The 21912-nt window shown below is 35.1% G+C and overlaps 1 protein-coding gene across 1 annotated transcript; it reads right to left on the reverse strand.

Moving 5' to 3' along the window:
• Positions 1-8517: 8517 nt before the first annotated feature.
• LOC149085355 (uncharacterized) lies at positions 8518-21298 on the reverse strand. Its single transcript, XM_089233321.1, has 2 exons — positions 11674-21298; positions 8518-8625 (listed from the first exon to the last, which is right to left on the reverse strand). The coding sequence occupies exon 1, from the start codon at positions 20851-20853 to the stop codon at positions 20374-20376; it is 480 nt and encodes a 159-aa protein (XP_089089447.1). The 5' UTR covers positions 20854-21298; the 3' UTR covers positions 8518-8625; positions 11674-20373.
• Positions 21299-21912: the final 614 nt, after the last annotated feature.

Below are 21912 nucleotides of genomic sequence, written 5' to 3' on the forward strand. Positions count from 1 at the left end.
CCAGTGCTTGATTTTTTTTCTCATTTTAGAATGTGGCAAAAATTTCTATCATAGTCAATATGTGAAAAATAATAACTTATGAGAATGTGGGATGCATCACTATATATGTGAGAAAGATTTCATAAAAAAATTCTAAAATTGTAGTATGAGAAAGTGCAGGAAGCAAAATACAATATTATTTACGTCGCTTAAATACTATGCGTAACACAATTTTGAGAATTGTTTCATGACTAATTTTTTTTGTTTTTTTTAATATGATCTCCACATATTCTCGAGATCCATGATTCTGTATTCGTGTTAGTATACTTTCATGCCTGAACCGGGCCAGGATTTAAACTCAGACCTTCTTACACAGCCGAAGCCTAGTTCACTAACCATTCAACTGCCACACAGGCGGCTTTTTTCAATTTCCCATAAAGTTTAATTCCCAACTTCATACTTCATCTGAATCGTACTCATGTTGCTATAACTCAAGCATATCGGATGAAGTGCTAAAAAAGAGCTAAATATGACAAAATGGGTGCAGGTGTGAGAATATGTAACTGTTAGATGACATGTATATGAATGCCAGAATTCCGCCACCGGACTTGCCCCGTTGCCGAGATCTCTTCCAGCCCAGCTGATCATGCAGGAACGTGTACAATCGGTCTATCGTAAGCCTTTATCCGTCTCACTCCCACCTCCTTTCAGATCTTGTCATCCCATGCAACATAAATTCTCTGTGTTTCATACTTATATTTGATCTGAGCATTTAACATCTGCTCAGATCGGAACACATTAGACCGTGAACTTCAAACCATCAAAGCAATTGCAAAAGACGGGGTTCAACACTAAGATCATTGATGAAATAAGTAGGAAACAGGCACGAGAGGCCACTCACAGTCATACCCTACGATCCAATACTCTCGCAAAAGATCAAACCGATTCTGAAAAAGTTTAACCTAACAACCATAGATGTGCCTACTAAAAACTTTGGTTCATATCCCCCTCCAAAGATACTATGTCACAGAATAAACAATGGGGTATTTATTACATTCCATGTGGTGATTGCTCTCTTGGTTACATAGGACAGACAAGGAGACCCATAAAATCAAGATTAAATGAGCATGCTCGCTGTGTTAAGAATCAGGAATGTGAAAAATCGACCATCGCCGCTCACTGTTGGCAAGAGGGACATAGATTTAAATTTCAGGAAATGAGAGTTTTGCACAAAAAGTCAAGTCCACAGTTGATTTAGATTTCTACGAAGTCACATATATTCAGACCTTCAAAAATAAATTAGTAAACGATAATAAACCTACATCACTGATTGCAACGCCATGGCTTAAATTCATTACGAGTGGGAATTCTAAGAAAATTTGAATAGGTGATGATCAGGTAGCTCCTCCACAAGGGTCCAATCAGGATGCAGTATTACTATCACACGCAGGCTCTCAGCTTCATTCTGACCACGACGTTTGAAGTGAACAGACGTAGTACTTTTTTCCACTGAGCAACCGAGAATTAAGATTTGGTATTAAACCCATGTGGGATACTCAGTCAGCGTGATTAGTAGTTAAACATTTTTCCTCTGAAGACACCCACTGTGTGTTGAAATGCATTAGCAGTTTTGTGGTTTGTCTGTTTGCCTTACAATACTCTTGGACAAAGTTGATCTAGTGTCTAGTGATTACTGATGTGATAAGATTGTCTTCACATTCATAATTTGTTGTGTCTGAAGCATATGATGGGGATAGTGACACAACACCTGCACCAAGAGGACAAGAAATGGGCCCCGCATAGTGTCACACTTGTGCTGAACATTTATGAAAACAGGTTTTAGGTAAAATAAACTCTCCATTTGCTATTCCAAGTGTTATGGCGAGAGCAAGCAAGTCATGGTGATTGCTATTTCTGTTTAACCAACATAAAAGACTACAATATCAAAAACAAAAGAAATGTCTACCCAGAAATCATTTCAGCTATTAGACCTATACCACATGGTTCTGATTTACCTGTGTCTGTACCTTCTATATTCTTTCATTTATCACCTGATTCTGAAGACTTGAGCAGTAATGAAAACGAAATCTTATACACAAGCCAAGAAACAAACATGGAAGCACAAAAATTTACACTAATTTACAAAAATTTAAAAGTGAGTTAAATGATTTAGTACAGGATTTAAATCTTTCAAAGAAAATTCTCAAGTTTTAGAATCATGACTTGAAAATAAAAATTTAATTGATACAGGAACAACATTTTCTTGGTACAGAAATCGAGAAAAAGAATTTACCAGGTATTTTGCGAAAGAGGAATCACTAGTATACTGTATAAATATTCCTGGACTTATAGCTCATTTGTATTCCATCACTAATCATGATCGATTTTAGTGGAAACTATTGATTCCAGTAAGAGAAGCTTAAAAGGCGTCTTATTGCATTATGGTAACAATCTTGCTTCAATTCCTGTAGCTCATTAGCAATATTAAAAGAATCATAAGAAAATCTTCATTTCCTCCTCATTAAAATAAAATACAAGAATTTAAATGGCAAATTTAGGGCGATTTAAAAATTATAATGATATTATTAGACCAGCAAGGTCGTTATACAAAAATGCCATGTTTCCTATGTGAATGGGATGATAGAGCTAAAAAGCAACACTGGATAGGGAAAGAATGGTTTCCAAGGGAAAATTTTAATCCAGGATCAAAGAATGTTGTTTGGCAGAACTTAGTGGATCCAAAATAAGCCATCTTACTATCGGTTGCACATAAAATTAAGTTAACGAAACAATTCGTGAAAGCTTTAGACAAAAATAGCAATTACTTTCCCTATTTATTTGATGTTTTATCACATTTATCGGAGGGAAAAATCAAAGAAGGTGTGTTCGTTGGTCCAGATATAAGACATTTAATGAAAGACCAAACATTTCAGGAAAAAAATGAAACCCATCGAGAAAAAAAGCATGGGTTAGTTTCAAAGACGTCGCTGAGAGATTTTTAGGAAATAACAACGATCAATGATAATGGAAAAAATGCTACAATACTAAAGAACTGGGTTGTAACATAAACCTCTGAAAATACACTTTTTGCACTCCCACCTTGAATATTTTCCTGAAAATCTTGGTGCGTTGACCAAGAAATAACATGAGATTTCACAAAAACATAAAACGCATGGAAAAACAATATCAAGGACACTGGAATGTCAACATGATGGCAGATTACTGTTGGGCATTAAAGAGATATTGCATCAGTTCCAAAAAAAGGGCACAATCGTTCCTTTGAAGGAAAAGAATTATTTATTGTGTAAAATGTTTTTAATTTCTTTTCAGCTATATATCTGATTTCGTTATTATTCATTTGACTTTTTTTCAAGTGATTTTTTAAGTAAAAAATCCATGTTTTGCAATGTGTACATGCGAATGTTTATAAAAATGTCTCAAATTCAAATTTTTATTTTCACAATTGTAAAAAACCCTTACATGATACAGAAAAATCGATATTATATTTGAAATCGTCATATCATATTTTACCTAAATTTTTGTAAACCCCAGAGAAAAAGTTAAATTTTGTAGGCTTGTGTAATTTATCACATAAGTTAGAATTTATACTTTAGATATAGCAAATGCATATTTTTTACAACATTAAATAAATTTAATTTTACTAATTTAACTACGTATGCAAATTACTAACTGTATCAGTCTTTTACAGAGTTGGACAATTTCTTCCACCTGGGAAAAAACTTCCCAACCCTGCTTCTTCCAAACAGAAGAAATTGTTCTTCCTTTTGTATTTATCATTCACACAACAATGCAAGATGTGGCAAGTACATTTTGACACCTCTAATAAATTTGAATAAGGCCTATGACAATTGAACTATGCATGTGTAAAATCAGTTATAAAAATTATAAGTCCTTTGACCAAGGTCACATATCTAGCTGAAGCTTTTCATTAGACCTGGGGAAACTTCATTGGAAGTTTAAAATCCATTCACCTAATTCAATTTAATTGACAAAATTATTTTTAACTTCTTTAAGCAACAAAACAGTTAAACATTATTAATTTATTAAACCGCACTGATCTCTTTCATACAACAGAAAAATGAAAATTTCACCCTATTTTAAAGATAATTGTAAAACAGAGTATCATCTCCAAAGCAGAATGCTTTGCATTGTTCTGCAACGAGTCCTCCACTGGCTGGAAATTCTGTGGTATAAATTCCCATAATAGTGTTTTTTATAGTTATCTTAAAATTCTTTCACGTTTTTCTGCAGTAGCACTGAGTGTTCTGTGACATACGTTACAGATTTCGGCATATTCAGCTTTGGGGATTATTATAAATAATAATTATAATATCAGAAAATATCAAAATCCTCATTTTCCTCACTGCACTGCAACATTGAAAAACAAAAACAAAGTTTTTCAGCAATGGTATACTGTAATTAATTTCTCAGCTTAGAATGAATGCAAAAAACAAGAAAATTCTTACGTATATGTAAAATTCTTTAATATCTACAAAGTTCATCAAGTATGTCACTGCCGGATTATGAAGTTTCTTCAGAGTTGAAAAAAAAAACAGCAAGAAGAAACTGATTTATATAAAAAATTACTTCATTCCATACACATGCAATCATAATTTACAGCTATTACAAGAGGATTTTATCAACTATATAACATTAATATAATATCCATTTTGAAAGTTTTAGTATAGTCACATATTTAAATACAGTCTTTTATTTATGTATAAACTTTAAACTACTTTTATTCACAAGAATCCAAGAAATATAACAATTTTAAAATTAATTCTTCACCATCAATTCAGTGCAACATAGTGTAACAAAATCTTTTTTGTTATGACAGCCACCTCATTGGGCGTTTTGCCTGTTGTGGCCTTGTATTTGTATTAGGCTGTTCCAAAATTGATTGGGTAAATCCCAGGGTTGTTTGTTTTAAACCATGGTTTGGTTTTTTTCAAAAAATCAAATAAAAGTGGCCTAAATATCATTTTTCCTTGAAAAATATATCATATTGGTTCATTATTAGCCAAATTTTTTCATTTTTACCACATTTTATATCCTTGGGGTACATTCTGATGGTATATCTTTAAATAGCATAAGATGGTATAAGTGGTTTCTTCAAAGTCATATATATTTTTTTTTCATATGAAGTATCTTAGTTATTTAAAGTTATATACAGAAGTCCAAATTTCTCATTCTTACAACATTTTCTAACCTTTGGCTATATTCTGATGCTCTATCTTTAGCAAATTCATGAATAAGGATTGCATCACACATCTAAATGTTGTGGTGTATTATCTTACAGGTTTCTTTTTCCCTTCACAAAGAAGTAGCAACAGTAGTGACACCATCATGTTAGGGGCAGGGGATCCTATAATCCAATAAAGACACCAGCTGCCCTTAATGGACAACGACTAGTGTACTAGTAGTTACATTACCTTACATACATTTTCATTCCCATAAGTAGCACATCTCCTACTGTATATCTCCCAGTCTTAATATTCAAGTTTTTGGGTTTTTTTTTACTTTCACTGTTAAGCCCAGTCAATCAAGGTTCTACTGTATACTAGTAACAGATTTATGAAAAATAATCAGCTATATACAAGGTGATTATAGTTTGAGTTTCGATTCCAAAGCTATACAATAAGTACTGGTCAGAATGACGAAAATTTGCATGGATACTCCTGAAGCAATGGAAGTTTCTTTCGCAAAAGGAAAAAGTGCAAAATGTGCAAGTAGATGATGCTGTACTTGGCCAGCAGTATAATCTATTTTGTGCAATCACATCATTTCAGCACTTCCACAGCATCAGTGTGGATAGAACAACTTCTATCAAGATGCACATTGCAATACCAGCAAAGCAGCTGCTGAAGAACCATTTTGACAGGATGCACTTTAACCCTTGCAACTTCTGGCTGTGGGGGGGGGGGGGTACCTCAAAATGTTATAAACAGTGGTCAGATTGCAAACTTTGGTGAGTTGCAATCTCCAGCACATCCCCTATATATGTTAGAAGTTCAAAATATAAAATTCTTTTTAAACCTGCTGAATATGCGGGACAACTTATAAGCATTTCAACACAATCACAGCTTTGTGAGAAAAAATTTCAGATCTTTAACACATTCTTTCCCACCTTATTTACTAGAGATTGAAAGTACGTTGAACAGTATCACTGAAGTTTTTGCACTTGCAGTTATAAAAATCACAAATTACTATACTTTGCCACAGTTCCTGTTCAGAATTTAATCTTTCGCTCACCCCAATATTCAGGATCGATAAGATATGAGCAAATCATAGGGAAGAACGGCCCTTCATATCTTAATTTTATGACATAAGTCAGAGTCAGCATTTTGTGAAAAGCCCCATTCATTTGTGACAAGAACCAGCACTATTTGTGCAATCTCTCTGTACCTGATATACTGAGTGCTATAGAGATGAGTTATAGTTCCTTCATTAAATCTTTGAACTTTTTATGCAATTTTAAAATCTCTAATTATTCCAAGTATGACTATTTCCATGAGGTTGATAAAAGCACTCAGAATGATCAAAAAACATAAGTGGTGACTGCTGTACCCATGGACAAAAAATTCACATTTTAATTTTTCTCAGCAGCTGGGAAACATATTTTCACTTAGTAAAATGCTCAGGTTATGCTTTAAAAACCTTTGTGAATAAAGTCATAGTTATTAAAATCTAAAAATTTGAATACTGAATTTTTAAAATTTCAAAAGTCAGAGGTGTAATTTCTGTCCTTAGGTGCAACAACCAGGGGCGTAGCCAGAAATTTCGTTCGGGGGAGGACCACTTTCATTTCGGGGGGGGGGGGACCAAAGTGACAGAACAATAGATTTGGCCATCTTTTTCCCTTTTTCGGTCATTTTCTCACATTTCGGGGGGGGGGGACCAGACCCCCAAGTCCCCCCCCCCCCTGGCTACGCCCTTGGCAACAACCTTATGTACCTATCGACACACCCAGATTTACATTTGATCATTTGATCATTTTTATCGCACCACGGTCATTTTCTGCACACGAGGGCTAATTAGACTGGGACCTACAATTTATTGCCGATTCCGAACGGCAGGCTTGTTTTTTATACTCATCGAGAGGTTGGCGCGCTAACCCCTCAATGGGGGACTCCCTGCGGTAGCAACTTTTTGCTGCGGTCAAGTCGCCGTTTTTTGTTGTACCCCTGTGTCAGGAAAGTTTTCTGACAAGGATGAACCGGGTATCGAACTCGCGACACCTCTATACATCCTTTGGTACTTTAGGTAAGCATCTTACCGACCGGGCAACCGCGCCCCACACCCAGATTTACTTGCAGGCATAATGCCGCAAGATGTTTAAGCAGTTCTTCTACTCTAACAATCACATAGTTACTGAACAATTTAGTTTTATCTATTCAAAGAAAAAACCCTCTTGCAATATAACTTCACCTTCATGTTATATGGTTTTGACAGAAAACTGAAAATAAAACACTATTTTGTAGGGAAATTTGAAGAAAAACAAAAAATGAAGAATTAATAATAAAAATAAATTTAGAAAATGGCCAATGTACCTTCGGACACAAATAATTGTGCCCAAAGGTACATCACCTTAGAGTGCCGAAGGTACAATGTAAATCATTTTGTTTCCTACAGGGAGATAGCTACAAGTACAATGTAAATCATTTTGTTTCCTACAGGGAGATAGCTACAAGTACAATGTAAATCATTTTGTTTCCTACAGGGAGATAGCTACAAGTACAATGTAAATCATTTTGTTTCCTACAGGGAGATAGCTACAAGTAGGTTAAGATTTCAATTACTTTAAAATCAAAAATAAATCACCAAAACCTTGATAATAAACTACAACTATGACAAATAGTAAAATAAATTAGAGCAGAAAAAAAAAAATATATATATATATAAAGATATGCTTTTTTTTTACTTTGCTCTTACCTTGAGCCTGCCTTCCATGAACCAGTTTTTCCCACGAACCAGCAAGTGCCTATCCCTAGTTTACATCTGAGAGAGAGGAACCCCCTACATTCTCACTCTCCCCCCCCCCAAGCAAAATGAGATAATTCATGAAATTTTTGAAACCTCTAGATGATAATAATATTGCAACAACAAATTCAAGAAAACTTTGACTGAAAAACGGGTAAAACCATGACACTTTTAAAAAAAGTTCGGAAGGAGAAAAAAAAACAAAAATGGGACAGTCATAGAAAATATGAGACAAAATGGTGACAAATGAGCGTATGGTCACCCCATGCCAAGACTAATTTTTTTAGCGATGTGTAAAATCACCCCTCCAAACAGCGAGCTTCAGATCTGCCCCTGCCATAGGTACAGCAGTCTCTCTTATGATTAAAAATGTTTCTAAGGATTTCAATCTGATGTCTCCCAGCAGCTTTAATCTTATAGTATAGGAAACATCGTCAATCATACGCCAGTCCTATGATAATTCATAGAGTACTTTTATCTACTTTTGTTACATGTAACATAATACTCTTTATAGTTAGATATTATCAAGTAATTAGAAAAATGAACTGAAGATATGAATTTTTTATTGCTTTTTCAGGAATGGTAAGTTCGAACCTGGGTTGTTGCTGGTTGTTGTGGTAGTTGCTGGCTGTTACACAAAAGATCCTACAAAAAAAAAAAGATTTTTAAAATATATAAAATGAGGGAAAGAAAGGCAAGAAGAAATTAATGAGCAAGCAATAAAGCTATATTTATCAAAGCTAGAGATTTTTCTTTGATCATTGCCACGTATAACACTTTCAGAATGCCTGAAAAATTTTGTATTACTGAAGATGTGTCTATTTTTATTTCATCAAGTTATTTGACAAAAACTTTGACCCATTCTTGCTGTAAATTTTCATCAAAGATGTATAGGTAGTTTTTATTATATCAGACATATAGTTATTTGTTGTTTAAATTTTTGGGGCACGAAAATGAAAAAACCCACAAGGGTGGGGCTCCAGCCCAAGAAGATTCTCATATATTTTGTTTTCTCTCACATTATAAATTAACTATGTAAGGGCCCATGAAAAGTCTGGCCTGTTTAAGTTTGCAACTTAGGGATCCTGTTACAGGATGTGGGGCATGGAAAGAGCCCTGGGCTAATGCTCCACTTGCTCATGGAGAAATCGGGCCCTCACTGTATACAGGGATGGCTTAAGCGAGGGTGCAGGGGGTGCAGTGCAGACTTTAGTTATGACCCCAAAATTTAACACTTCTAATGAAGTGGGTTCACGTTTTTAACTGCAAAATAACAATATAATCTCAGCTTGGGGTGGAGAGGGAGTCAACCCAACCCCCCAAGCATGCCAATAGACTACCTCTTTTCGGAATATGCATGTTTGGCCCTTTTTCCACATAATTTCTATTGGTTCTGAAACATTCATCAAAACGAGAGACGACTTTAAAGAGACCCATGACTGTCATAGCAGTATTCTGCAACCTAGTATGATGAATATTCCTGGAGCTTTTATAATTCTTCCACTATTTGAAAAATCTTGCCGTAGAAGAATCTCAAAAGCAAAAAGATGTGTTCAAGCAGTGCAGCTTAATGCATGAGGGCCCTATGGAACTATGATTTTCCTGAGTGTGTGAGTGAAATCTGTAGGTAGATACTTCTACCCGGTACAGGGACTGCGCTACTGGAGCTCAAATTCTAAAAATTATTGTATCAGACCAAAATTTTTAGGCAATGTTGTAACCTACAAAAAAAAAAAAAACCACACGCACACACACCCCTCCCCCCCCCCCCCCAGCTTTCATGATTAAAGACAATTTTTATGACATAAGGGAGGGATAATTTTTGTTTTTTACACATTTTTTTCTACCAAAGGTAGGGTAATAATGTGCCACCTGCTTTTTTAAACCAATACACACTGAGCAACCCCTGATAGATTTTCACCTCTTCTATCAAATATAGCATGCTTTGTTTGTGGGGAAAAAAATCAATTTTAGTCAATCAAGTTATTGAAAATAAATGGGGGAAAAAACAGGCATTTTCTTCTAACACTTGATTAAACCCTTTAAATTCTAAAAAGAGCTTTGGCAGTTATCACAAAATATATACACTCATTGCCATAAAAATTTGCGCACCCAGTCATCAAAATGAAACGAAATTTAACACATGTAAGTACTACGTTGATATAAGTAAGTGATTAGAAAATCCAAGAAAAAGGATCATTTATTGCAGAAAAAAGTACAGATGAACAGAAGTTTTAGTACTCTGTTGGACCCCCTCTAGCGCGAATGCACAATGCGATACGAGCGGGCATTGAGGCATACAAGTTCCGTATGATGTCCTGAGACATCTCGTTCCACAGTTGCTGTAAATGCGCCTCTAGTTCGACCAACCTCGTAGGGTGTCCAACTTGCCGTCCCAAATGATCCCAGATATGCTCGATTGGTGACAAATCTGGGGATAGAGCAGGCCAGGGAAGGGTGGTAATGTGGCGGAGGCAGTCTTGTGACATCCTTGCTGTGTGTGGCATAGCATTGTCTTGTTGAAAAATGGCTCCTGGGAGCCCTGCCATGAGTGGCAACACATGTGGCTGAAGGATGTTATGGACGTACCGCTGGGCTGTCATTGTGCCATGGATCAATATTAGGGGTGACCGTGTATCGTAAGCAATAGCACCCCATACCATGACACCAACTGTGGGAGCGGTGTGTCGCTGTAAAGCGAAGGCAGGATTGAAGCGTTCACCATGGGGCCTCCACACACGAACACGATTGTCATCACTGCTCAAGTTGAATCTCGATTCGTCGCTGAAGACGACCTGGTTCCATTCCGTTGCAGTCCAATCCCGTCGCGCTCGACACCACTCCAAATGGAGGCGTTGGTGGGTGGGTGTCATTGGCAGCACACGATACCAGATGTCCTTCAGCCAGGCGCCTTGCGATGGTTCGGGAAGACACAGGGGCCCGTAGTGAAGCTGCTGCCTGTGTCTGGATAGCGGCCAATGAGGCAGTTGGCTCTACGCGTGCGTTTCGGATGATGTGATAGTCTTCTCGACGACTGGTCTGTCGAGGGCGTCCTGAACCTGATCGCCGTGTAAATGACATCTCTTCTGTCCACTGGTCCCAACACTTCCTCACAGTAAAATCAGAACGGTCTAGTTGACGAGCTACTCGCCAAGCTGACCACCCAGCTTCCATCATCCCGATGATTCTTTCCCTATCGAACTCTGACAACTGCTCATATGGTCTTCGACGGCGGCGTAACGGCATGTCTACCTCAGCATTTCCTTTGCAAACGATTAAATACACTCCAGCAAGCTCTGCTTACCTGTTTTATACTCCAAGGAGAACAAAGTTCAATGCCCTCTAGTGGCATTACGCAATGCGCAATCACGCTGCATTTCTAATCATTTGCATATCTGCCCGACATCTACCTTCAGGCCAACTTTCATTTCGATCCCACAATTATTTCTTGGTGCGCAAATTTTTATGGCAATGAGTGTATATAGGATGCACTATAAATTCATTTCTTCAAAGGCACCATGAATTTTCTCTCATTTCCAAATTTCACTGTTAAGGAACGATCCTTTATCTCGGTCTTTTTGTACTAAAGTTCATTGTTAGAGTTGGGCCAAACCCATAACTTGTCTTTTCTGTTCATGTCTGAGAGACAAGCCTCTCCAGATCCAGAGTCCTCTAAATCTGTCATCATTTCACCTGGGTAAAGTTTGCTCTGGCATTTCACCAAGACAAAATCTCCTTTGGCAGGAGTTGCTGTGTTAATTGCTGGTTCAGTGACACATCTCTTCCTCCTTCAGATGTAGAGGGTGTGTTGTCAGTCATTGACGGTAACTCATCTGCAGCCACCATCATTTCAGACTTGATAGCATTTGAAGAACAAAAAAAAATTATCAAAATTTGATGGTACATTAATATGTTCAAAGTACATTTTATATAAATTACCACATGCATAGATTATAAATAAAACACCATAAAAATATGTCCTTTGGCATTATTCATCTTGGAGAATATGATAAAAAAAAATAATGTTACTTACTTGTCCTCCAATATTTTGTGCAGGCTTGGTCACAGAGGAAGGTGCGCGTAAGTTCCACACACTTTTAACAATAGGTAGTTTAAATTTGAAAATTCGGCAGATGTAAACAAAACTTTGCAACTATATACCCTCCCATCCCTCAACTTTCGCTACTATGTGAGCACTCTGTGCAGCTTCTAGTTCAACATCCTGGAACGGAGGATGTGATGAAAACCTATAAAGCTGAAATGGCACATTAACAGTTTAAAGGTCAATGTTCCATAAATGGAACGCAGTTTTCATTTACAAAAATATCAAATAAAAATGAATTCAATTCAAACATTTCTGGTTTTTTATCGTATATAAGGGAGAGTTGAAAGTATTTTTTGAAATAAATTTGGAAACTTCAGGTTAATATAAAGATTTTTGATAGAATTTTTGAAACTTGACATTTTTTCCCCATTTCGATTAAAATTTGCCAAAATTTCAATTTTGAAGTAAATTGAAAATTATTTTGTGTGTTTCTACCACTGAATATATAAATCAAAATAAATCAATTAGTTTCTTTGTACTGTCAAACATTAAAGAGCTATGCGCGTTCAAAAATGCATGTTCCATCTATGGAACATTGGGCTTTCAAGACAGCGGGATTCTAAAGATATCTAATGTGCAGTGCACTGCTTAGATTTTCCCATTTGAACCCCAGGGTGTTGTCATCGCGACATGTGTATAGGGGGCTAATTCTGGGTAATATGACACACAGGAATGTGCTTTCTGGGGTGGATTGTTTATATTGGGCGAGTACTTTTTTTATTGCAGAAATGTATGCTTTTGCTATCAAAAAACTTTAAAGTTAAAAGTAGAATCTGGGAGTGCATTATATAGGTTGCACTTAATTGGGGACCTCTCGCAGCCCAAGCGAGAATCATACCCCTAGACAATCCAACTTACATGAACGGGTCAATAAGACCATTAAACAAATGATTTGATGCTATGTACAAAATAATCACAAAAATTGGGATAGAAATTTATCCTTTTTTGGTCTGGCAGTGAGATCTGTACCTTCTGAAATAGCTGGTCAGTCCCCGCGAAGTTGTTCTTGGGCAGAGAACTCGTATTACCCTTTGATTGGGTTATGGATCTTCCAGTATGGAATCGAGTTAGTCTACCAGAACAATTACTCGTACAAGTTAAACAACGAGTTAAGAGGCAACAACGCCGACAAAAGTATTATTATGATAAGAGACTGCAACACAGTTTTAATGTTTCGGACATTGTTTTGGTTCGTACTCACTACTGTTCCAGTGCTCAGGGCGTCATGGGAAAATTAAAACCAAAATGGGATGGTCCTGTCCAAATTAACAGAAAAATTACTCCTGTGGTCTATCTCGTGATAGATTCCAAAGATAGAACCGTTGGAAAGTTTAACGCCTGTAATATTAAAAAATTCATTGGGGATGGGCAGGAAAATTCTCACTTGGCATTGAATTCAGGAAATTTAACCCTTGCTAATACCAATCAAGGCAATTTGGATGAGTAAACATATGTATGAATGTTCCAGTTGCAAGTAATAGCGATTCAGGAAATATAGTACATTTCCTAAAAGGCTTTAAAGTTCTCTTCGCCTCATCAAAATTACTGGTTCCTCTTCAAAGAAGCTGGCAGAGTTCTCGTAAAAAGGACCTAGATCAGATGTGTGCTATTACTCTCCATGTGGAAAAAAATTTCGAAGTATTGTTGAGGTATGTAATTTTCTTTGGGGTCAATATACTGATCTCTCTGGTGATAATTTTTCATTTAATGGTAATGTGAATATACAGGGTGACAAAAAGATAATTATTTTTCCCTGAGAATGTCATATAGGGAGTTCAAAAAATTTCCCTTGGGAAATTTTTTTTTATAGTCCGGGGGGGGGGGGGGGGGGAGAATGTAACACAACGGCCTCCGGGTCATGTTTTTCTTACTAATCTTAATATCAAGAGAGACTCACCTGGTCTCATTGGGGTTTTGTGTCCTTCTTGTGCGTTAACTATAAGTTTTTCATTGTATGCTTAAATATTTTGTTTGCCGGCAGATGGCAGCGGACATCCATTGGTAAATTAATCCCGATTATCGTTGGTCGTGTTGGGTGAACCTGGCCAGTTCACCTGGCATGTTGCCAAACGGTGATTTGTTGTTTACAATAATATTTGTGGAACTTTATGTAAATTGTATCGAAATGTACTTTGTGTGACGCAATAGCTATTGCGACGAAGTGTTACCGTGATCCAAGTGGACCAAGAATATTTCATGATCAGTATAAATATGGCTTGTTTGTTTGTTGAACATTTGCTTTTTCATTTCACTCGTTTCACGAGCTTAGTTCTCCGATGTTGTAGCACAGTAGTGCTTTAGTGTTTCACGTATCAACTTAAATGTAACGAAACTTCATCTAGCCTCAGGCTTGGAAATATATCCCATAATGTTTTTCTCAATTTGCATTTGTCTCTCTGCAGGTCTGGAGTTCTTTTATGAACTAATAGTAACTTCAAATGAGAGCTGTGACTTAGCTTTCCTACTGCTCGCCCGGTGATGATGAAAAGTCTCAATACCTAGTGTTCCCGGTGCTGAACAAGTTGATATCGTCAACTATGTCTAATCGATGGGTCGATTCTAGCTAACCTCAACATCTGCCTCATCACGACCTGACTCCAAATATCCTGCAAACCGAGTCCTTTGGCATTCTCTGAGCTGACGTCCGATGATCAACGTCTCACCTACGGACTTGCATCACTTGCCAGGCCAGATTCATTATTTGGTTCCGATGTTGTTCTAGTTCCAGACAGTGCGCTTTGATATGTGGTGATACAACCTCCAGCGTGTTTCATTCACCTCAGGACTATTGTGAGTCGTCTCCGTCGGGTCTACTTCTCAGAAGACGTTCACCTGGAAGCTGTTGGACTTTGAAAGTCACGTGGAAATTGAGTTCTAATCGCATGCCGAAATTCCGGTCTGGTTTCAGATAAGTGCAATAATGATACGTGAAAAAGTTTCTGTGATATATATACGTCATTTAATATTTTACTAAATTTTAATAACGTTAGCAAGGTCTTAACTAAATTTTTTAATTACGTTTCTTTGTGATTGAATAAATGTCTTGATTTGAAATATGACGTTGAGTCATTTCCTTTTGCTGTCAAAAAACTTGAAAGTTAAAAGTAGAATCTGGGAGTGCATTATATAGGTTGCAGCATTTGGAATTCCGAATACGAATGAAGGGGGACACGGTAGCCCGGGTTAATAAGATGCTCGCCTAAAGTACCAAAGGATGTTTAGAGGTGTCGCGAGTTCGATACCCAGTTTGTCCTTGTCAGAAAACTTTCCTGAAACAGGGGTACAACGAAAACGGCAACAAGACTGCAGGGAAAAATTACTACCACAAGGAGTCCCCCATCGAGGGGTTAGTGCATTAAGTATGGTGCGACGAGTATAAAAAAACAAGCCTGCCATTCAAAATCAGCAATAAATTGTAGGTCCCGGTCCTCGTGTGCAGAAAATGACTGTGGTGCGACAAAAATGATCGAAGGAGGGGTTAATTATTCATCCAGTTCCATGTTGCAGACTGAAAAAAAAGATGTCATCTGATGGCCATTATATTATCTGCGACAAAAGGACGGTTTGTGGTTTGCCATAAAAACACTATGTATAAATGCTATCAATGTGACAAATGGGCCCATCAAATATATATGTTTTCCCTCTTTTATCACAGACAATTATAAAAAAATTTGAATTTTCTGCACAATTTTTATGTTAATAAAAACCAGTATGTGTTGAGAATTTGTAGTAGAAAATAGAAAATTTTGTGTGATAACTGTACTCCAGAAATAATCCTGAGAATATACGCGATACCAGAGAGAGAGAGAGTTTCTGCTTTTACCTCTTCCCAAGTGCCAATGTTCCATTTATGGAACATTGTGAAAAACAAAGAAAAACTTTTTATTTCTTGAAATTTCAAAGTTGATCTATGTATAGACACGCAACAGGACCTCAAATTTCAAAACAATAGGTGACTTTGTTCATACTAGTTCGGGCTTTAAACGATTAATGTCCCATTTCATGGTCCTTTATTAGCAGTAGCCTACCTCAAAGTAATGTTTATGAAGAGCATGTGCAATGACAAGTGACAGTAATTTCTTGGAGAGAAACTGGAGTTTGAAGCTTTATGTTAAAGTAAAAGCTTCCCGATTTTGCGCCTCATTATAAATACATACGTTTTGTATCTAACATTTGAAAGTCACTCCTAACAGCGAGATTCACATTTTAAGCTGTACTTGTTGAACTTTTACTGTATCATTTTCCTCTTCTTTCATGTGAGAATGTGTTTTAAAAATTTTGAACATTATATACTTACTTCAATGTCATGCATCTGCACACACACACACACTCACTCATACACTGAACCAATGCGATCAAGGCCAAACCTTTTGACAATATTTAAGGGCCTTAAAGAGACCCGGAAGAAAGAAATAAAAAAGGAAAATAGGAAAGAGAGAAAGAGGAGAAATAAAAATTTGAAGGAAAGAGAAGTATAGAAAAAGAGCAGGAAAGAATAATAAAATACAAAGATATAGAGCACTTTAAAAACACTTTTACAAATTTTTTTTGTCTTTTTTTTCTATAAAATATTTGGTCTTTAAAAAATTTAGTGATCAAAAGATCAAATTACACATCTTGACACAAAAAAGTCATAGCATTCTCTAGTCTGTTATTCAATGATGAAAGGCACAGAAACTTCTCGGAATGTGTGCTCCTATTTCACAAAAAATGGCAATGAGTTCTCAGAGCAATGATATCCGGCTGTTTGTTGAACAGCTGTGCGTTGAACACTATGAAAATGTGGAATGTTGAAGCACAATGGTGATTTGCTCAGAGCATTGCCATATCAGTTCATCAAATGTGAATCACAGTAGGCTAGAAAAGATGAACAATGTTTTATATAACTTTGCATAATGATGACACTTAATGAGCTGCCGGTAACAAGGTGCTTCTAGGCAAAATACTGTATAGCAAAGTTTGATTACATTACAACAGCTCACTCATGTTTAAAAGAATGGCTCAATGACTATTAACAAATTGAAGCACCGGCGATTTTCTTGAAAGCAAATAATCCCTATCGAATTTCAAATACTGTAGTTCAATCACCATTATGATTATTATTGCTGTAGAACAATACATCTTTAAAAACCAGGTACAGTAAAATGGTAAAACCTTTCTAAATGTTCCCTAACAATTTCACTTGTATATAACCACAATGCTTTCAATATCACCAGAGCTTCAATACTTTTTTTTTCAAAATAAAATAAATTTTTGTTACATATATATTTCAAGCACTTTACACATAATTATGAATTGCTAAACACATGTACGGCCAGTGAGAGATATAGACCCAAAACACACTTTTTTCTTTTTAAATTATGACATGAATCATTATCAAATCACCTGATTTTTTTTTTGTGTGTCTATATTAATACCCAATCCTGCTTTGATATAAATATTCCTTTATAGCTTGGGCCAACAAACTGTTTTATCTGAAATGTGTATTATAACTTAGCACATATCAAAAAACAAAGGTTGCTAATGACTTGAATCCATTCGAACATGGCAACAGAAAAAACTTTAGGACAGAGTCGTGCAAAAATATGCAGCAGATATTTCTTTAGGTAATGTCTATATTATTTAACATCACTATCCAGATTCACTGTTTCCAATGCATGGGCCTACATCATATTTTAGGGAAAAAGACCAATGAATTATGAAATTTAGTATTCTGATTTTTGAGATATAAAATTTGTTTCCAACTTTGCAAAAACTATTTACCCAATCTTAAATTTGAAATTATGATTCTTGCACATAATCATGAAGCGAGATTTTTTTCTTTCAAATGATATAGGCTAATCTACATCTCCATACTTGAATTGAACATAAATATCAGAGAGATGCAAAATATTACTGAAAAACAGACATTCTCAACTTACTATGGTTCACTTTAATGATGGTTCTAAGGTAACAAGCACTAATTTAACTTCAATTCAAAATTTAGACTTCCATCTTTTCTAGTTGCTTTTTAGCAAGCTACTGGCACCTAAATTATGAAAGATTATATGCAACCTAACTTTTTGCCTAAACTGTTTTCAGCTAAAATACAATTAAAACTTTTAAACTTTTGCTCAGTAAAGCATCCCACATCGGTTGTAAATGGCTCTAATAATTTTATAAAAGTAACACTATAAACTATTGTTCCAATTATGGGTATTATTAAATTACAATAATACACTGATAACTGCAAATTCAGAACATTGCCGAAATTTTAGTTTGCCATTCTATTTCCATTGTTCAAAGTTATCAAAGGCATTTTCAACATACAACAGGTTCATTAAGACAGTTGCATAGTAAGTTGGGGAACATCAGCATCTTCAATGACAAACATGTTATCTTATACTGTATGGAAGAAAATCTTGGCTACGTGCAATAAATATATTACAAATATATTCAAAATTATCACATTAACAAGTCAGCAATAGTTACATTCTTATTGGCTCGTATTAAGAACAGTAAATATCAATTTCTTTTTATAAATCTGAACCTTTTTGAAAAAGAAAAAAATCACTCTAAATATTGGAATTAAACTCTATTCCTTTCATTAAACATAAAATATAAACATGAAGTTTGCTGACTTGAACATATAAGAACTTCACAAGCACAATTAAAAAAAAAGTTTACAAAATGAATAAAAAAAATAGCGAGCCATTTATCATTAAAAAATATATATTGCATTTGAAAATTATTATTCGATTATTTCACTTAGAAATAAAATCTGAATATCTCTTTGGGATTAAGCCTAAAATCGTTTGAAAATTCCGAGAAAAAATCCAAAAAAAATCTCAATTACTCCAGAGCATAAAATTTGAACTTGTTTTAAAAATAAACATTTTGCAACATACTAAATGATAAATGCTTCACTATCATGCCACAATTATGAAAAAAAAATACACATAAACACATTCCGTATCAACAGATTCAAGTAGTGTCAAAAAAATAAAACAAATCTGTTCAGACTTTGATAGCATAATCATTGACACAAATGATCTTTTATATGCATCAAAATACTGTGACATAAAAACAAACTTTTACATAGAATGCACATAAAATCTTTTGCACCTTGTAGCATGAAAAAACAAAAATGAAAATAAAATCTTGATATACAATGATGCAACAATGTTGGAATCAACAATAGACGATATATATTATAATGACCATTTCAAGTTCCATGCTGACAAGGAATCTTTGGTAGATCATTTTCATCATTTCACAAATTATTCCAAAATAGGAAAAACTTTTCACACCTCTGAATCTGCCAGTTGTGCTATAAATTATATATCGGATAGGAGAAATTAAAAACATTTAATATTCAATCATAAAAATCTAATGGCTTATGACTATTTAAATTTTTGAATGAAACTTAAGATTCCAATTTTGAAATATATTGAGTGGATACATATAGAGAAATGCAGAGAAAGTTTAAATGCAACTGTAATGTAAATTATTGCTAAAGTATTAATCTTATTTCAAGTTTTTATGATTTCAAACAACCAAACAATTTGCTTGGTAAAACCATTCTAATCTGAATTGGTTTGCTAAATATTTAATGCTTAAAGTATAAAATTTAAAAGCATCACAACCACCTTAAATAATTGTGTTGTAAGGTTACTTATCAGTTACCCTGTCAAATTTTCTTGGCGGCCCAGTTACATTCTCATGGAGAATTACTGTGGCTCGAATTTTTTTTTTTTTTTGTTATTTATTTATTTATTTTTTTTTTTATTGTCTTTTAAATGTGTTACTATTTCATTGATATCAATTTTTAAATCAACTAAATGGCATGCAGTTAATTGTAATAAATGTCCTTATGTTTATTGTTGGTGGTATTTGTCAGTGGCTTAAGTGTTGATTTTTAACAATTTTTTGATGCCAAGATAATGTGGCTGGGAATAATTGATAAGTATGATACTTGTGTTAATAGTGATTTCACATTCAGTTATTTAAATTCCATACGTTTTGTTTTAAAGTATTGCACGATTTTTAAATAAAATCAAAGTTTATAAGAATGTATTAAAAAATATGTCACACAAATCTCTGGTGACAAATACTGAAAACAAAGATAATGCCAAAACACTTGTTTTTGGTTGTTGAAACCAGCAGTAAATTTCTAGGAAATGAATTTGACACTCATGACAGAAGTTTTACATATAAAACTAAGAACTCCAAACCCAAAAATTAATGACTTTTCCACATTAAAAAAAAAACTGGCATCTGGCTTATCAAGTTTATCTTATGGCTTGAATTTATTCAACTTTCAATATTTGCTTTAAGTAGCTGGTCAGCTCTTCGATATCAACAGCATTCATATGGCCGTTGACTTTCCCTTTGGCATGATCAGGCACACACCTGGAATTATTTTCAATCATTTCGACATCTACTTTAGAAATGTCTGAGCCAACATCTTTGGCCATCCAATGAGTTGGTGGTTTAGGAAGGTCTCCCGGCATAGGAGCATGAGAAAACTTTGGACCAGCATACTTGAAATCTTGCTCGCCATCAGAATTAGTGGACGGAGATCCACCTCCTCTTTCCGCTTGTTTGACAGGATAATCTAACTTTCTTTTAGTTTTAGGAGCACAGCTATTACTCTCATTCTTTGTCAAAGACTTGTACAGACTAGCCGTATTATACAGCAACAACGAATTAGCACCAATACTATTCGACTTGTAAGCCAACATTTCACATACCGTTGGATTTATAACTAACTGCGAAAACTGTTCCATGACTAATTCGGAAACGACGTAGGCGTAGCTTTCCAACAAAATCCAACAGTCTTGACCTTGTTTAATCTTTTTATTGAAGAATCGAACCAATAGTTCACTTATCGGTGAGAAGAAGCACAGATAAGTAAACAAACTTTCAGCTCCCAAACTGCTTCGGATAATAATAAAAGACAAACCGTTCTACGTAATTACCAGTTTTTGATGATGAGAGATATGGATCTTTGTGACGCTTTCCGAATGGTCTTTCAGAGGTCATAACAAGCTTCTTTCCTTCGCAGCATAATTAATAGGAACACGATGCATTTCTAAACTCCAACAAAAAATTTCAAAGTAAATAAATTCGACAACACTACAGTAACGACACAAAACCATTCAACAATAGACGTTACTACGACAAAAAGACGAGATATGTGAGAAAAATAGAATGACACTCAATATACGTGACGCATATACTTTTTTTTGACCCTCTACTTCCTTGTGACGTATAAAGAAGTTTTTGTACGCTTACATCTTTCACTAATGAAAATTATTATTAACTGTTGTTAAAACGATTTTTGTATTAAAAATAAGTTTTGATTCTTGTTATATCTGAATATGATATAAAAATAATATTTTAGTAGATTTGTGAGATGAGTTTCATAAAATACGCATAGAGATGACGTTTGATGTGTTAACCAATCAAATTTCGTCTTTACTCAATATAGAATACAAAACTCTTTGTTATTAGTCGTTTTGTTGTGATGTTGACGGACACGCTCACATTAGAACAAGTACCGTGTCCATACGACCTATGTTATACGGGACGTATTTCCACAAGCTGAAGCTGGCCATATTTAATCGAGAAAAATATGGTAACGAGTGAAAATAAATACGGGAGAAAATACAGGAATATATTACTTCTTTTTTTTTATTTAAACGAACCCATAAGGCAAAGCATATAACAAAAAAAGAATTAAAAATACAAATACAAAAATATATAATGCACATATACAAAATATACATTGGATCCCGCTTATAACGTTCTCTCTAGGAATGTTTTCCCGCTTTGTACGACCACGG

This window comes from Pholcus phalangioides, unplaced genomic scaffold, assembly GCF_987345545.1.
Source record: "Pholcus phalangioides strain wild (caught in Gottingen) unplaced genomic scaffold, Ppha-v1.0 ptg000007l_1, whole genome shotgun sequence".
Taxonomy (NCBI): domain Eukaryota; kingdom Metazoa; phylum Arthropoda; class Arachnida; order Araneae; family Pholcidae; genus Pholcus; species Pholcus phalangioides.